The following is a 17,151-nucleotide window of genomic DNA, read 5'->3' as shown; positions in this document are numbered from 1 at the left end:
TTATGAACGTGGATAATTAGTAGCATATGTGGTACTGAGTGATAAGTTGCTGCAAACTTTGGTATGGGGCATGAAGTACAGTTTGTTAAGTGCCTAGAGGTCATAAAGTACATTTTGATTACTTAGTACATGTTAATTAGAAGGTTGTTTTTGGTTTTGCCTCTAATACAGTTTAATTATATTTTTATAGAAGCACAATTTCATGAAATTTTAAAGCTACAGTGATAGAAAAAAGAGTGATAGTACAAAAACAGAGCTTTCATCTGTGGTCTCTGTGACAGAAACTTCTGTTTTCAAGTCCCCCCACCCCCACTTTATTGGGTGTATATAGTACGATTAAATGCCTGAGAGTGATAGCAGAATTGCTGCATTAAACACAACTGATGGAGAGTAAGTCCAGAGGGTGCAGAATATTTTTCCGTTCTCTGAGCATTTAGGGGTCCCTTTTGTATTTGTGAAAGGAGTAATCAGACAAATCACAGGTATAAAATTGGGAAATAAGTAGATTCTTAAGCAGATTATAGATAATAATTGTTCGAGATAATTTAAAATTTAACAACTTGTTATGTGAAAGAAGCTGGTGTTCATTAAGCTCCTACTCTGTTACAGTTAATTCTTCATTACTGAGAAAGAGATGGTGCAGTTTGTGGACTGGGTAGCTCACCTCCTTCTCCCCAAGGTCGTATTACTTTGGTAATTTAAAATAGATTAAATACAAAATTGGAAAAATAAAATTTGAATCGATTCATTCCCTTCTCCTTAGGTTATTTGTCTTTAAAAAGTTGGTTAAAATGTTAAACTCTGGACCCAGGTGAGCGTTAAGTACCATCTGAACATTAATTTCTGCAACGTTTCTTCTTTCCTCTAATTATGTTGGATAGTATTAGGAAATACCCATTTTTAACTAAACAAGATTAAAGAATAAGTAATATGATTTGCTTGGGAATAAATTTGAATGAGTAAATCTCATCTTTACTAGAATTTAACAGTATCTGATATTTATTTTTCTTCTAAATAGATTCCATTTTACTTAGTTTCCTCATATTGCTTTCTTTATAATATTCTGTAAATCAGGTATAACAATTACTGATATTGACAGAAAATCTACATACTATACCCTAAAGTAGTTGTAATCTACCTTAAGGAATAATAAGAGATATTACAAGATTTGGAATTGTCTAAAGGCGCTATACGTATATTCCTTGGAATTTTTCTAATTAGTACTTGTAAAAAACTTGAAAATGAAATCTGATAATTGAAAATCGATTTACTTTATGCGTTTCACAGGTTCCAACATAATGGTTCTTGCTTTTATACTAAAATAATCATATTACAAACCCTGTTCTGAGGATATAATCTTTTAATTCTCTTGGTACTTTTAAAATAACTTAATGTTTTGATTTTTTTTTTAACGTGGATTGTGATTTATTTGAACCTGATAGACTGTTCTAGAACATGTTACTATAGTTAGAGTCTACAATTTTGTTCCTCTCTTTAATTCCTAAAAACTGTATTTACTCCAGAACATTCTAGACTTCACCTAAGGGGATTTAGTTATGAAAGTATTCCAAAAGTTCTTTTTAGGAAGGGCACATGACACATGAAGATCCTAAAGACAGGATTTATCTATGTTTTATTATTGTTTTAAATGCCAAGAGAAATAATTATAAATTGGATTGTATACATACTGTACTGTACTCTTAAGTTTACAAAAAGAATTCAAAAGCAAATTTTATATTGCATATAGTATGGATGAAGTTGCAGATGATATACATAGAAATTGCTATGTTCAGATGTTTGTTTTGTGTTTTTAACGTATTTATAAGGTTTTCAAAATCAGCTTAAAGAAACATCTCTTAAGGGTGGTCCTTGCCATGTGCTTAAGCTTACTTATAATATGGAACCAATATATAAAACTTTTGAATTGCAAAATACCTTATGAGATTATTCTGATGTCCTCATCTTATTTTATAGATGAACAAACTGGGAAGCTGCATTTTTTGCTCAATGAATAGTTGAACTATGGTAAAAACACAGATCTCTTGATATCCAGGGGGGATCCTTTCTCTGGCTGTCTCTTAGAGAAAGCTACTAAATTTCACAGATATACATAAGCTACAGTATTTTTTCATTCTTGTACTTTTAATACTTAGAACTGTATGTATACATTGACATCTGCACTTATAGACATAACCTAAAGAAAAGAAACATTGATGGCTATCAGAGATTTTATTTCCTTAAATCACGTGTGATATTTGGGATTTGTTTCAGAATTGGGAGGTAGGGACAGATTGAATGGATGGGAGTGTATGTGAAACAGAATTAGCCATGAATTGATCATTATTGAAGCTGGGTGGGAAGGAGTTCATTATACTATTCTTTCCACTTTTGAAGTATTTTGAAAAGCAGGTTGTACCGTTTTAGCCAATAGGTGGCACTGCATTGTCACCTTGAGAATAGGTTGGTTGATGCTGGATGAGTATTTTAGCTTATGATGTTTAAGATATTCTAATATTTTATTAAAAACTTTCTTTTCTCTCTGTAACTAAGAGTTAACAGATTAAAGCATTATTGGAATTGTTCAAGTCTTGTGAAATTATAATGACTAATTTCTGGCATTGACAGCTATTAACGGTAGAATTTGAGAAAACTTTTAACATACAATTTTGCATTACCAGCTCAATGTCATGTATTAAATTTTAGAGTCCATATAAAAGCACAATGCGGAAATAAAGCTAAAAACCTCAAATTTGTTAGGATGTTGAGTTTTAATACATAGAAAAATGAAATTGCTGCCAACATGTAGTTCTAGTTCAAGGGTTGGTAATTAGAAGTTAACTTGGTTTTTTAATACAACACACACACAAAAAAAAATAAGGTACATGAAAATGGTTATAGTAACTGGCAATAAATTTAAAAGTAGTTTAGTTCAATAATCTAATTTTATGTTTTGGGTTGAAGGAAGTGTGTGGTAGGAATAGCGTGTGTGATAGGAACATGGAGGAGCATAAATATCTGAAACTGCTTGAGAGTTTTGTCACTGTCACACCATGTCATAGTGCTGACTTCTGGACTACAGAGAAAGCACTTTCTCTGGTGTATTATGCATAATAATAAGCAGCAGAACAGGTCTACCTGGCGAATCAAGACTCATTTCTCCTAATGTATAGTCTGAGTATAATCACCTTTTTAACCCGAGTGGGCAGGGTTTCCTTCCGCCTACGTATGGATTCCCATTTCATGGTATAAAGTATAAATACCCATCATTTCATCACGTATGCATCACTGCCAATATGATTGCAGTGTCAATCCTGACTGCTTGTGTCCTAAATGTGATCCTTCAAGCTCTTTTCTTACTTACCATCTCAATCCAAATCCCAAATATTGGTGTCGTCTTTTTATTTTGCTATAAAATAATCATTTTCTACACAGTTAAATATACATAAGAGACCGACCAGAGAATGGCTATAAGTGAACAAAATACACCTAAGGTTCTAGGGAATCTACATTCCACTGTTTTTTTTGTTTTGTTTTGTTTTGTTTTTTTTGGTGTTTTTTTTGTTGTTGTTTTGTTTGTTTGTTTGCTTTTTGTTTTTGAGACGGAGTCTAGCTCTGTCACCAGCCTGTAGTACAGTGGTGCTATCTCAGCTCACTGCAACCTCTGCTTCCCAGGTGCAAGTGATTCTCCTGTCTCAGCCTCCTGAGTAGCTGGGATTACAGGCATGCACCACCACACCTAGCTAATTTTTTTATTTTTAGTAGAGACGGGGCTTCACCCTGTTGGCCAGGATGGTCTGTATCTCCTGACCTCGTGATCTGCCCACCTTGACCTCCCAAAGTGCTGGGATTACAGGCATGAGCCACTGTGCCCGGCCGTACATTCCCCTGTTTTTTAGGAAGAAACATTTGGATGAATTTTAAATATATGCAAATGTATCCGCCAGATTTTTTTCCTCTCCACATCCCAGAGAGAATAATTATTTCTTTATTTCAACCTCAATCAGTAATATCAGTGTCTCTAATTTCAGGTATTAATTTCTTGAGATGTACTGGTCCTCATAATGTATTTACATCCCTGGTCAGGTTGCTAGAGCCTGTATTTTACAAATTCAAACCAGGAAATAATTAGCTTCACAGTGGTGGTTCTTAAACCTTAATGGGCGTAAGAGTCATCAGAGATGCTTGCTAAAATATATATTCCAGGGCCTAACTCCCAGATACTGATTTAGTAAGTCAGGGGTGAAGCCTAGGCATTTTTAATAAACACCCCAAGTGGTCTAATGCTGGTAGCTCTGGAAAGTGCTATTCTGAGACTCTAATCCTTTACTACTTTTCTCAGAATTGTTGTTATTACTTCCTCAAAGAGTTAAGCCTATTTCTCTAGAGCATTTAATGATCTGGAAGTACTATGAATAAGGTATTGAAATCCTTTTATATTTTAGAGCATGACAGTGATAATTTTCTCAGGTAATGTTTTCTACTTTTAAATAGTCTCTATTAACCATTATAAACTATGTAGTTTAAAAATATTCTATACATATTATTGAGTTAAATCCAAACAATAACCGATAAATAAGGTAAGACAGATATTATCATCACCATTGGATACAGGAGGATTTCTCATCCTTAGCACACTCTTGACACTTTGGGCCAGATAAATCTCTGTCGTAAGGGCTGCCCTGCACATTGTAGGGCATTTTGCAGCATCACTGGCCTCTGCTTACTAGATGCAGTAGCATCCTCGCTCCTCAGTTGTGATAACCCAAAATGTTTCCAGACACTGCCACATGTTCCTTGAGTGACAAGATTACCCTCTGTTGCCTACTTAATGTAATGTCTGTAAATCTACAGTGATTAATATGTTTTACACATTCAATCAGTGCATGTTAATTGAGCACATACTATGTGTCATGTGTTGTTCTAGGCTTTTGTGATATAGTACTGTCTTACTATATGGAATTTACATTCAAGTTGGGGAGTGGAGAGCAATATAGGTGTAGATTTTAGGAAAGGCCTGAGGAGATGACATTTAATCAGAAACCTTGAAATGATATCAAGAAGTAATCCAAACAGAGCAATTCAGATAGAGGACACAGCAGTAGAAACACCCCAGCACAGAAACATGATTGAGGAGCAGCAAGAATGTTGGTATGGCTGGAGTACAGGGAGCAAAGGAGAGTCACAGAAAATAAAGTTTTAGAGGAAGTCAGGGGCCAAAACATGTAATATCTTTTTAGCCCATGAAAAGAAACTTGAAATTTATTTTAAGTGTTATGTGAAGTTATTTGAAACTTTTGGACAGATAATTAATTTATGTTTTAAGCAAATCACTGGCTATCGTGTGGAAAATAGGAAACAGAGACTAGCAGTAAAAATGGAAGGCAGGAGGCTGATAGATGGAGGCAGTAGAAGTAATGAGAATTGATAGAAGGTGATGAGGTTGAACCAGCAAGACTTGCTGATGAAAGAATCAGGCTTTTGGCCTTAGCAACTGCTAAGGCAGGGAGGACTGCAAGAGGAACAGGTTGGAAGGATAGTGAATAAGTGTCTTTGGCGGCAGGTTAGATTTTAGATATCTGTTAGTCATCCAAATGAAGGTGGCTAGTGGGCAGTTGGATATCAGTATCTGGGGTTCATGGGAGGGGTCAAGGTTGATGATTAATTTGATAATTCTTAGCCTATAGATATATTTAGAGCCTATATTAACTTGGTAGTTCTTAGCCTATAAATATATTTAAAGCGTATATTAATTTGGTAATTCTTAGCCTATAGATCTGTTTAAAGGCATGGGACTAGGTGAAGTCATCCAAACCCAGTGAGAAGAAAAGAGAGTCTCTGGAAAACTGAGCCTTGGGTCAACCTAAACTTTAAGTGCAGAAAGAGGGAGGAGAGCCAGCAAAGAAGGGTAAAAGGAGTTGTTGTGTCTCAGAAAACAAGAGAAAAGGCCATTTAAAGGAGGAGGAAGTGCTTACTTGTGCCAAAACAGCTGTTTGCTGAGAGGCTCAATAAAATAAAGACTGAGAATTGACCATTGGATTTGTGGCAAGACGGAATTTTTTGGTGAATTTGACAGTTGGTTTCAGAAGGGTAGGAAGAACAAAATCCTGATTGGAATGGATTAAAAAAGAATGAAAAATGAGAAAAGAGTGAATACAGAGAACTCGTTTAAGAAAAGGTTTTTTTTTTTTTTTAACAGGTTTAATTTCAGCATAGTAAAATGCACAAATCTTAAATGCGTCTTTTATTGTTTAATATATTATAGCTTTTTTATGTGCTGGTGGAAATAATCCAGTTGAGACAGAAGAACTGATGGAAGAGAGAGAAATAACTGTGAGAGCAAAGCTTTGTGTAGGCAACAAAGATAGTCTGTAATGCACAAGTGGAGTGGTTGGCCTTAGAAGAAAAGATAGGCTGCTCACTATTACAGCACTGAGGGCAGAGCATAGGGCTTTAGAATGGAGGGTTGGGGATTTGTTGGTGGGAAGGTGAAAGAGTTTTCCGATTACTTCCCTGTGAATTAAGATCTTTGGCAGAGAATGAAGAGGTGAAAAAGGGATTGGAGATTGATAGTGAAAAAAGCATAAATGATCATGAGAATGAGAAAGTGAATTTACTAGAGAAACATAAATGGATTGCCAAAGACTCATTTGAGATTATTTAGTCATAACTTTAAAAAGATCTGTCGTTCCTTTGTAGTTTATAAGTGTGATGATGGGTGCTCACACTCATCTGAGATGTGTCTCCCTCTAAGCCTTGTAACAACATCAGCACATTACCCTTCTGATGTGAGGGGGAAAAAAAGAGAGAGAGAGAGAGAGAGTGCGCTATCCACCTAGTTGTTTTTAATCCACCCATGTTCAGCTTCTGTGGTACAGGCACACATTAGGCAGAGAAAACAGATCTCAGGTTTCAACAGGTGATTCTGATGGAAGAACAGAAAGCCAGGCATGGGCATGGGTTATATGCTGGGAGGTGGTTTTAGCCTTTGATCAAGGATGGAAGTGAGGACAGAGGTTCTCATGTGCTGGACAGTAGAGAGGTCAATAGACAGGTGGATTCCATAGGGTTGCAGGTGTGAGCCTACAAACAGAGGTGAGTGGGAGAGTCAACGGTGGTCAGAAAATGGGTTTCATGAAATTGAGATTTCCGGAGCTGCATAGTAGTATATGATGACAAGTTTTTATGGCCAGTGGCGGAGGTAGCTCAGTTGAGGTGAGGACAAGTTAGTTGGAGGTGAGGGAGGGAGTCAAGGAACTGGAGGTTCATGATGGTGGTGGGTGCCTATGTGGTAGAAGCCACTAAGAAGGCTTGTGCTGAGAGGAAGGCAGTGACCTTTGCTAAACCCTTCTGTGGATGAGGGGGTGCAACAGAGAAAGCTGACAGGATGTAATCTAACAGCTTGCACTTCAAAGGGGATGTGGTTTTTTGAAAGGAGAGGGAAAAGAAATGGTCTGCAAGTAGTGAGGAACGAGGCAGCCGTCAAACCCACCTTCAGGCTTGCAGTATGTCAGACATGGAAACAGTAATCAGTTGAGAAGGCTGCAGGGGTAACTGAGGGCAGACAGGTTTCACTTAGAGCAAGGAAGAGAAGGGAACTTTTAGAGGCCAAGGATTGAGTTCCAGGGATCACAGTTAGGATTTGAGGATTAGGAACTTCCCATCCTCAATTTTAATAATTTTTGCCTTAAAAAAAAAAATCATGTATTACTTAGTTTATCTGGAGAACTTGTAAAAGGTAATCTCTACCAGGAACTAATTTGAGCCTTAATTTACTTTGTAACATCTTGATTATAGGAATGGTTTGCAGTGTATGTGGAACTTAATCAGCAAATTGCAGCACTTTTGAATGCTGGCGATGAGGAAGATCTTGTGGAACTAAAGTCACTGCAGCAACAACTTAGTGATGTTTGTTATCGACAGGCCAGTCAGCTGGAATTTAGGCAAAATCTCTTACAAGCAGCTCTTGAATTTCATGGTGTTGCCCAAGATGTAAGTGTCTACTCTGATTCTTTTCTTTTCTTCAAATTATCTGAACACTTACCTATGCATAATTTTTTTCAGGTTTGCATGCCTCCTAAATTATTTTTCTGAACCAATAAAATGATTTACTGATGGGGGTAATGAGATAAAATTCTTTGATTTTTTTAAAAACAAGTATTTTTTTAAGTCATTCTGCATGCAATTCAACCTTTTATTGTCTAACTAGAGTGTTCCAATCTAGTAGAATATTTTATTTTGACTCTTTCTCAGTGTTTATGCTTTATAACCTAGATGGAAATGGAAGTCTGCTGACCTGGTTGTACTTCTTTGTCTTCCTGGTGCATGCATCTGTGTGTTCTATCGTCCAGATAACGCGTATTCTAATGATTTGTCCTTGTCTTGTAACAGTGTAGTCTTTTCAAGTGTAATTGTGATAACCTCGTTAGATATAAACCTCGTTAATCATTAAACACTTTAGATGCTGATTACATCAGGGTTATCTCTTTGGTGTCCCTCTGCTTTAGTTGTCTCAGCAGTTGGATGGCTTATTAGGGATGTTGTGCGTAGATGTAGCACCAGCTGATGGAGCATCGATTCAGCAAACTTTAAAACTGCTTGAAGAGAAGCTGAAAAGTGTTGGTAAGCAGATTTTAAAAATGCTGAAACATAAGGTTTTTTTTTTTTTTTGAATATCATTACCATGGTTAGACAAGTCAACTTACACTGAACTAATTATTATTATTTTCAGGAAACAGAGAAAAATAGTATAAAAAGGTGTTATTCCCTTGAGGGGTTATAATTTATGCTGAAAATTTTATTTTTCATAGTTAGTCACTCCTCCCTTCACTGGGCCTTTACCCTTGCCTGTTTACCCAGCTATATCTACAGGTGCTGTGTCTTGCATATACTATGAACAATTATTTGTAGTGCATGCATAAACTGTAATTAGCTGTGAAGTGTTCTGTGGTAAACCCTGTATGCCCCAAATTGTGTTTTATGCAATGATTTTTGTTGTTGCTTTATCCTAACCTTGTGAAAAAATGGTTGGTTTGGTTTTTTGGTTCTTGTCTCACCAAACTGGGAATATTGCCAGATTACTCACTCTCAAAGGAGTGGGGTTCATTTACATTAAGGGGTCCAGTTACATTAAGCTAGTTCTATCGTTTGACATCAAGGCCTTTAAAATTTTCTACAGCAGGAAGCACAGTGAACTTTCCTGAAAGGTCAGGATGTGAAAATGGGAAGGTAGGGAGTCGTATCAAGGGGGACAAAAGGGGAAATGGCAGTGAAAGAGAGGAAACAGGAACTTAAGGCAGAGAACTAGTAAAATGTGGTTGCACATGACTAAATCAAATTAATTATTGAAAACTGCCTCAAGGAATTGGTTTGAAAAATCACGCTTGTACTGGACATTTTACTTGCTTACAGCCTTTATTTTATTTTATTTTATTTTGTTTTTATTTTCATTTTTTTTAGATGGAGTCTTGCTCTGTTGCCCAGGCTGGAGTGCAATGGTGCCATCTTGGCTCACTGCAAGCTCCGCCTCCCAGGTTCAAGCAATTCTCCTGCTCAGCTTCCTAAGTAGCTAGGATTACAGGCACCTGCCACCACGCCCGGCTAATTTTTATATTGGTAGTTTTAGTAGAAGTAGGGTTTTGCCATGTTGGCCAGGCTGGTCTCAAGCTCCTGACCTCAGGTGATCTGCCCACCTCAGCCTCCCAAAGTGCTGGGATTAGAGGCGTGAGCTACCGCGCCCAGCCAGCCTTTGTTATTTTAACAGATGATATGCATAATAATATTTAGTATTTAATATAACAAATGAATTTTATTTTAAAATATTAGAAGTTTTCTTGAGCCACAGTCTTTGTTTAAAAAAAAAAAAGTTCCTTTACACATGTAATTTGGAGAATTGTAAATATACCCTAATTTTTGCTTCCTATGGTATAGAAGCTAGACTGTACCTTTAGTCACAATGTTCAACATCCTTTGACATTGATAATACATTGCTGAAGTGTCTTAAAATTTTGCAAGGCTTATGCGATTTTTAAACAACATATTTGCCTTGTTCTCCTATAAGTTGGACAGCATAAAAGCAGGAAGAAAAAATAGAAAATTGTTTTCTATTAGAAATAGAAATTTTCATACTTCTGCCTTCATTTTTTAAAAGTAATTATTGTCTATGGAAACCCATGTTTTCAAAATTCCTTTTAAGGAGAGAATTTGGCATGAGAGAGAGCTCCAGTTCGAGTCACATTTAAAGGGTTTTATTGCTTGAAATGTTCATAGGATGGAGTCTTGGGATTGCATCCCAAGATGGTTTACTGTGCAAACCTCCTATACTTGGGATCCAGGTACAATATCTGATGAGACGATTTGTTTGAGGGAGGGAAAGCACCTTAGTTGTGTAAGAGATTAAATCTAGCAACTTTTGTTTTAGATGTGGGATTGCAAGGTTTGCGTGAAAAAGGTCAAGGTCTCCTGGATCAGATCTCCAATCAGGCATCCTGGGCCTATGGAAAGGATGTAACCATTGAAAATAAAGAAAATGTGGACCACATACAAGGAGTGATGGAAGATATGCAGCTTAGAAAACAAAGGCAAAGTTTGACTATTAATGTTAATGTTTACTAAAATAACAATATTAATTAAAATAAAAAGTTATATAACATTTTATATGCAGACAAAACGTTCTTAACTGTTATATAGAAAACATATAGTAGGTTTTTGGTGAATGTAATAATTACTGTGTATAATTTTACTAACAAATAGTAATAATTTATTCAATTACTAGGTACCATTTCCTTTTTACTGGGTTGTAAAAATTTCAGTTATACTCAACTACTTCATATTCCATATCCCCAGTGTAGTCTATGACTCTGTTCTGCTTTAAAAAAAACTTTGTGAAGAATAATTTTGCTTTTTAAATTTCATTTAGTTTAGAGTTGCCATTAAACTTGTCATCTACATTGATCTGTTTCTTCATCTAAACTTACAGAATGTCACACATTCATTGTTCTCATATTTGCTGTAGTAGGATTGAACAATGGACTAGTGATGTTTAGTTTCATTTTCTATAAAACCAGGAATTTAAAAGATTCTTTGAAAATTCAGTTTGCAATAGCAACTACAAAGTATTGCAAAGTAAAGGATTAAAATTGTCTATGCAATATATACAATCTAGCATGGTTATATGAAATTTTGCACATTTAAAAATTTTATGATCATCAACAAAACTTCACAGAAAGCTTCCTTCTACATCACAGAGAAAACAGTCATGAGACAGAAATTTCTTCCCTCATATCTGCAAACTTACTTTATTCTCACACCACAGAGGATGACAGAGCTCTCCTCTTCTCAAAGCTGAGCTTCCATTTAGGCTCTGATTCTGATCACCCTCCTGACTCCTAACTCCATCAAATCCCATTCTCTACTCTGGTTCCTGTCTTTCACTTAAATGCTTAAATTTCTCCTATTTTAAAAATAATAATCACACACATGGGTGTGTCTTCCTCTTCAACCCTTTGTCTTTTAGCATTAGAGCTCTTTTTCCTCACAGCTAAGTCATTTGGATAGGTTTACGGTACATTCATACTACTTACCCAGTACCTCCAATTTATTTTCAACCTTTTTCAGTCTGACTTCTGCCCTCACTGTTTGACTCAGCATTGCTCTTAGCAGCATTACCAACGTAATAAATGCTGGATCTTACTTAAAATTCAGAGAATACTTATAGTCCTGACTTGCTTAACTGTGATTAGAGTTAGGCACAACTGACTTTTCTTTCATTTCGTCTTTCTTGAAAACACATTTATGATCCTTCTCTGTTTCTTCTTGGTTTTTGTCACCGATTTCTTGGCCACTAGCTCAACTTACCACTTCCAGAGTTTGTTCTGAGGCCAGATTCCCTTCTTTGTGTGTTCTCCCTGGACCTTCTCACTACTTGAATTACTTTCCTTAATAGATCATAGTTTAGTAGTTACAGCTCTTACCAAGACCCTCTCCTGTGCTATAGACCCGTAATTCCAGTTGCCTACTTAGTGTCGCCTGCAGAATGCCCCATGTACTGCTGAAATCTAGTGTATTAGTCCATTCTTGCATTGCTATAAAGAACTACCTGAGACTGGGTAATTTTAAAAGAAAAGAGGCTTAATGGGCTCACAGTCCCACAGGCTGTACAGGAAGCATGACTGGGGAAACCTCAGGAAACCTCCAATCATGATGGAAGGGGAAGGGGAAGCAGACATCTTACTTGGATGGAGAAAGAGAGTGAAGGGGTAGGTGCTGCACACTAATTTTAAACAACCAGATCTCATGAGAACTCACTCACTGACATGAAAACAGCAAGGGAGATATATGCCCCCATGAACCAGTCATCTCCCACCAGGCCTGTTGTATTAGTCTGTTCTCACGCTGCTGTAAGCAGCATTTGCCAAGACAGGGCAATTTATAAAGGAAAGAAATTTAATTGACTTACAGCTTTGCAGGGCTGGAGAGGTCCCAGGAAACAGAATCATGGGAAGGGAAAGCAAACACGTCCTTCTTCACATGGCAGCAGCAAGGAGAGGTGCAGAGTGAAGAGGGGGAAAGCACCTTATAAAACAATTAGGTCTCATGAGAACTCACCATCATGAGAACAGGATGGAGGTAACCACTGCTATGATTCAGTTACCCTCTGCTGGGTCCCTCCCACAACATGTGGAGATTATGGGAACTACAATTCAAGGTGAGATTTGGATGGTGACACAGCTGAACCATATCGCCCCTCCAAATTTGGGAATTACAATTCAACATGAGATTTGAGTGAGGACACAAATCCAAACCATATTATTCTACCCCTGGCTCCTCCCAAATCTGATGCCCTTCTTGCATTGCAAAATATAGTCATCCCTTCTCAACCAGTCCCCCAAGCCTTAATGCATTTCAGCATTAACTCAAAAGTCCACAGTCCATAGTCTCATCTGAGACAAGGTAAGTCCTGTCCAACTATGAGCCTCCAAAATCAAACACAAGTTAGTTACTTCAAAGATACAACAGAGTTACAGATACTGAATAAATACACCCATCCCAAGAGGGAGAATTTGGCCAAAACAAAGGGGCTACAGGCCCCATGCAAGTCCAAAACCCAGCAGGGGAAATCTTAAAGCCCCAGAATAATCTCCTTTGACTCCATGTGTCACGTTCAGACCACACTGATACAAGAGGTGAGATCCTAAGGCCTTGAGCATCTCCATCCTGTATCTCTGCAGGGTACAGCCCTCTTGGCTGCTTTCACAGGCTGGCATAGAGTGCCTGCAGCTTTTCCAGGTGCATAGTGCAAGCTGTCAGTGGATTTGCCATTCTGGGGTCTCACAGCTCCACTTGACAGTGTCCCAGGGAACTCTGTTTGGGAGCTCCAACGTCACATTTCCCCTCCACCCTGCCCTAGTAGAGGTTCTCCATGAGGCAGCAGCCTTCTGCCTGGACATCCAGGGATTTCTGTACATCCTCTGAAATCTAGCCAGAAGCTCCCAAGCGTCAACTCTTGCCCTCTGTGCACCCACAGGCTTAATACCATGTGGAAGCTGCCAAGGCTTACAGCTTGCACCCTCTCTGGAGCAGTGGCCTCAGTTGTATCTGGGGTCCTTTTAGCCGTGGCTGGAGCTGGAATGGCTGGGACACAAGGAGCATTGTCCCAAGACTGTGCAGGGCAGCAGGGCCCTGGGCCTGGCTGCAAAACCATTCTTCCCTCTTAGGCATCCAGGCCTGTGATGGGAGGGGCTCCCGCAGAGGCTTCTGAAATGCCTTCGAGGCATGTTTGCCATTGTGTTGGTTATGAACATTCAGCAACTCTTTACTTATGCGAATTTCTGCAGCCAGCTTGAATTTCTCCCCAGAAAATGGGGTTTTCTTTTCTACCACATGGCTAGGCTGCAAATTTTCCAAACTTTTTATGCTCTTCTTCTCTTTTAAATATAAGTTCCAGTCTCACATCATCTTTTTGCTCACAAATACAAGCCTAGGCTGCTAGAAGCAGCCAGGTGAAGTCTTGGACAAAATTTGCTGCTTAGAAGTTTCTCCCACTCTGTACTGTAAATCACCTCTCTCAAGTTCAAAGTTCCACGTGTCACTAGAGCAGGGGCACAATTCTGCCAGTCTCTCTGCTAAAGCATAGCAAGAGTGACCTTTGCCTCAGTTCCCAGTAAGTTCCTCATCTCCATCTGAGACCTTCTCAGGCTGGACTTCACTGTGTGTGTCACTGTAAGCATTTTGGTCACAACAATTAACAAGTCTCTAGGAAATTCCAAACTTTCCCTCATCTTCCTGTCTTCTTGTGAACCCTCCAAGCTGTGCCAGTCTCTGCCTATTGCCAAGTTCCATCACTGCTTACACATTTTCAGGTATCTTTATAACAGTGCCCCACTCCCAGTACCAGTTTTTGGTATTAGTCTGCTCTCGCACTGCTATAAAAAACTACCTGAGACTGGGGAATTTCTGAAGACAATAGATTTAATTGGCTCAAGGTTCTGTGGGCTGTACAGGAAGCATGGCTGGGGACACCTCAGGAAACTTCAATCATGGTGGGAGAATGAAGGGGAAGCAGACATGTCTTACACAGCTGGAGGAGGAAGAGAGTGAAGGGGACAGTGCCACATGCTTTTAACCAACCAGATCTTGTGAGATCTCACTTACACAAGAACATCAAGGGGGAAATCTGCCCCCGTGATCTAATCACATCCCACCAGGTTCCTCCTCCAATATTGGGATTACACTTTGATGTTAGATTTAGGTGGGGACACAAATCCAAAACCCAAATCCAAACCAGAACACCTAGTATGTCCAGACTGGAATCATTTTCCTCTAAACTTGCCCTGCTTTTTTCCTCTTTTTTTCCTCTAAACTTGCCCTCCTTCTTTAATTTCCTACCTAGCTTAAAGTTACCATCAGCTACCAAACTTGAGATTTATCCTAAAATCCTTCATCTTTCTCATCCCTTAACAAATGTCCAGGTTCTGCTGTCTCTGAATCTCAAACATTTCTGGTCAAGATCTTAAACCCTTATCTGCCTCTGGCCTGGCTACTCTCCAGCTTTTTGTATATAAGAGTAATCTTCATGAAGTACGACAATTGTGTAAAACTTCCTTCAATGACTTCCTGTTTGCTCAGATGGAGTTAGTCTTCTTGGAATAATGTAGGAGACCCTGCATAATCCAATCTTGCATAATTTTATCTTCTATAACATTCCCATAAAATCACACAGTTGTTTTTATCTCCCTGAAAGCATCATGCTGTTTCATGCATCCATGACTAAGAATACTTCTTTCCTCATTTTCTGCTTAGTGAATTCCTACTTACTCTTCAAGACTCAGGGATACTTACTTTAGGAAGCCTTTTTGGACTTCTAAGGCAAGTTAGTCACGTGCTCCTCCCTACTCTTATAAAACATTTTAAATAGCTTTATAATAGTACTTATTACATCTCTGCAAATGGGAGCATCTTGATAGTAGAGACCATATCTTATATTTTCCCCAGCACACATTAATACCTGAATACAGTATGTGTATGATACCATCTTCATCATTAAAGTGGCCTACATTGTTTTTTAGTTTCATATTTAAAAAATCAGTATCACTTCCCTTCAATCCATTGTGGAATTACTTTAACCAAGCTGAATTTTAATGTCATATTACAGCTTTTATTGAGAGCTTCTTTATTATTATTTTTTTTAAAAGGCTTGTGATACCTACTTCTATATTGTTATTAAGCTTTCTTTAAGGACATCAAGTACAGTAGAGCACAGTCACTGGTAACTTGTTACAGGCATTTGAGACTGCAGTGGGAGTCCTCCATCCCACCTGCAGTACACAGAATTGCATGGAAATGAAGGAAATGGACCAGAGTTAAGTTAGGTTAAGTTGCCTTAAAAACTTAAGTGGTTATATTATCCAAACAGACCACAGCGAGATTAAAAAATAATTTGAATTGTGTTTCTCTACACCCAGAGGTCAGTAGGGATTTTTTTTGTTTGTTTTTTTAAGCCCTCCATCTAGTTGTTTTTAAGAATGTAGATGGAAGGTTTTTTAAAAAACAACAACAACAACAACAAATATTATTTTAGGTACTATAATATAGTGAAAAGCATTAATTTTTAGAATTTTCTTTAGCTGGGCATAGTGGTGCACACCTGTAGTCTCAGCTACTTGGGAGGCTGAAATGTGAGGATCATTTCAGCTCAGTAGTTTGAGGTTATAGTGAGCTATGATGGTGCCACTGCACTCCAGTCTAGGTGCTTGAGTGAGACCTTGTCTCAAAAAAAAATCATCCTATATTTGAGAAACATTGCACTTTTATCCTTGAAACTTGTTTGATGCTAAACAGCAATGGAGATTTTTGGGGTTTTAGTGTACTGTTGTCCTTACATTTTGCTTTAATATTTTGCAGAATCCGTGGTATCCTTAAGAGGGTTTGTCATTGAGTATCATTTGGGTATTTTGATGTTTTGATGTAATATTGATATAAATATCCCTAAAATTCTTACAAATCAATACAAAATAGTTGGATTCTCCGTTGTGTAGGACTAAGTATTGTAGCGTACTATAAAACACACATGCCGAATGATGATGTTACAACAGTAATCAGTAAAACAGAAATGATGAGTTAAATTTATGTTTGGGTTCATTAGATGTGAAGACATGGTAGATGTGCGAAGGTTAAAGATGCTTCAGATGGTGCAGTTGTTTAAATGTGAAGAAGACGCTGCTCAGGTAAGGACCAGCCAGCTATATTATGTAGTTAGCTTTTCTTAGAAGATTGATTTCATCTAACTACAAACAAAAGTGTACTTTTCATGGTCCTAGAAAGTAAATTCTTGAAGTCAGGTTCTAGTTTATCCTGTTGAAGAATACACTTTGGTATTTCCAGCTAGTTTATTGATCTCATTTAACTTAATCTTCTCAATGAAATCCTCTATTGAGCTAGAGATTGGGACTATTTATTATTGTTGATTAGGTTGTCAGTTACATCCAGGATAAAATCTGGTGGAGCACATTGCATTTTGCTGTCTTGCATCTGCAAGAGAAATTTCAACACCAGATAAACAATTTGATATATTTTGTTGTTATCATTAGAGAACATCATTTCATTTTGATTTAGAGAAAATTTGTGGTTTTATATATAGTATATATATAAAATATA

General features: G+C 37.7%; 1 protein-coding gene across 1 annotated transcript in view; it reads left to right on the top strand.

The window, feature by feature from the left end:
- Window positions 1-17,151, top strand: part of SESTD1 (SEC14 and spectrin domains 1) — a 157,095-nt gene that overhangs the window by 131,542 nt on the left and 8,402 nt on the right. Inside the window, exons 11-14 of the mRNA XM_011944053.1 lie at window positions 7,795-7,989; window positions 8,505-8,619; window positions 10,418-10,577; window positions 16,640-16,721. Coding sequence (XP_011799443.1) covers window positions 7,795-7,989; window positions 8,505-8,619; window positions 10,418-10,577; window positions 16,640-16,721 — 552 coding nt within the window. The remainder of the gene's footprint in view (window positions 1-7,794; window positions 7,990-8,504; window positions 8,620-10,417; window positions 10,578-16,639; window positions 16,722-17,151) is intronic.

This window comes from Colobus angolensis, unplaced genomic scaffold (assembly GCF_000951035.1).
Source record: "Colobus angolensis palliatus isolate OR3802 unplaced genomic scaffold, Cang.pa_1.0 Scaffold224, whole genome shotgun sequence".
Classification (NCBI taxonomy): Eukaryota; Metazoa; Chordata; class Mammalia; order Primates; family Cercopithecidae; genus Colobus; species Colobus angolensis.
The sequence above is the reverse complement of the archived record's forward strand: the minus strand, read 5'-3'. Positions and strand labels throughout refer to the sequence as shown.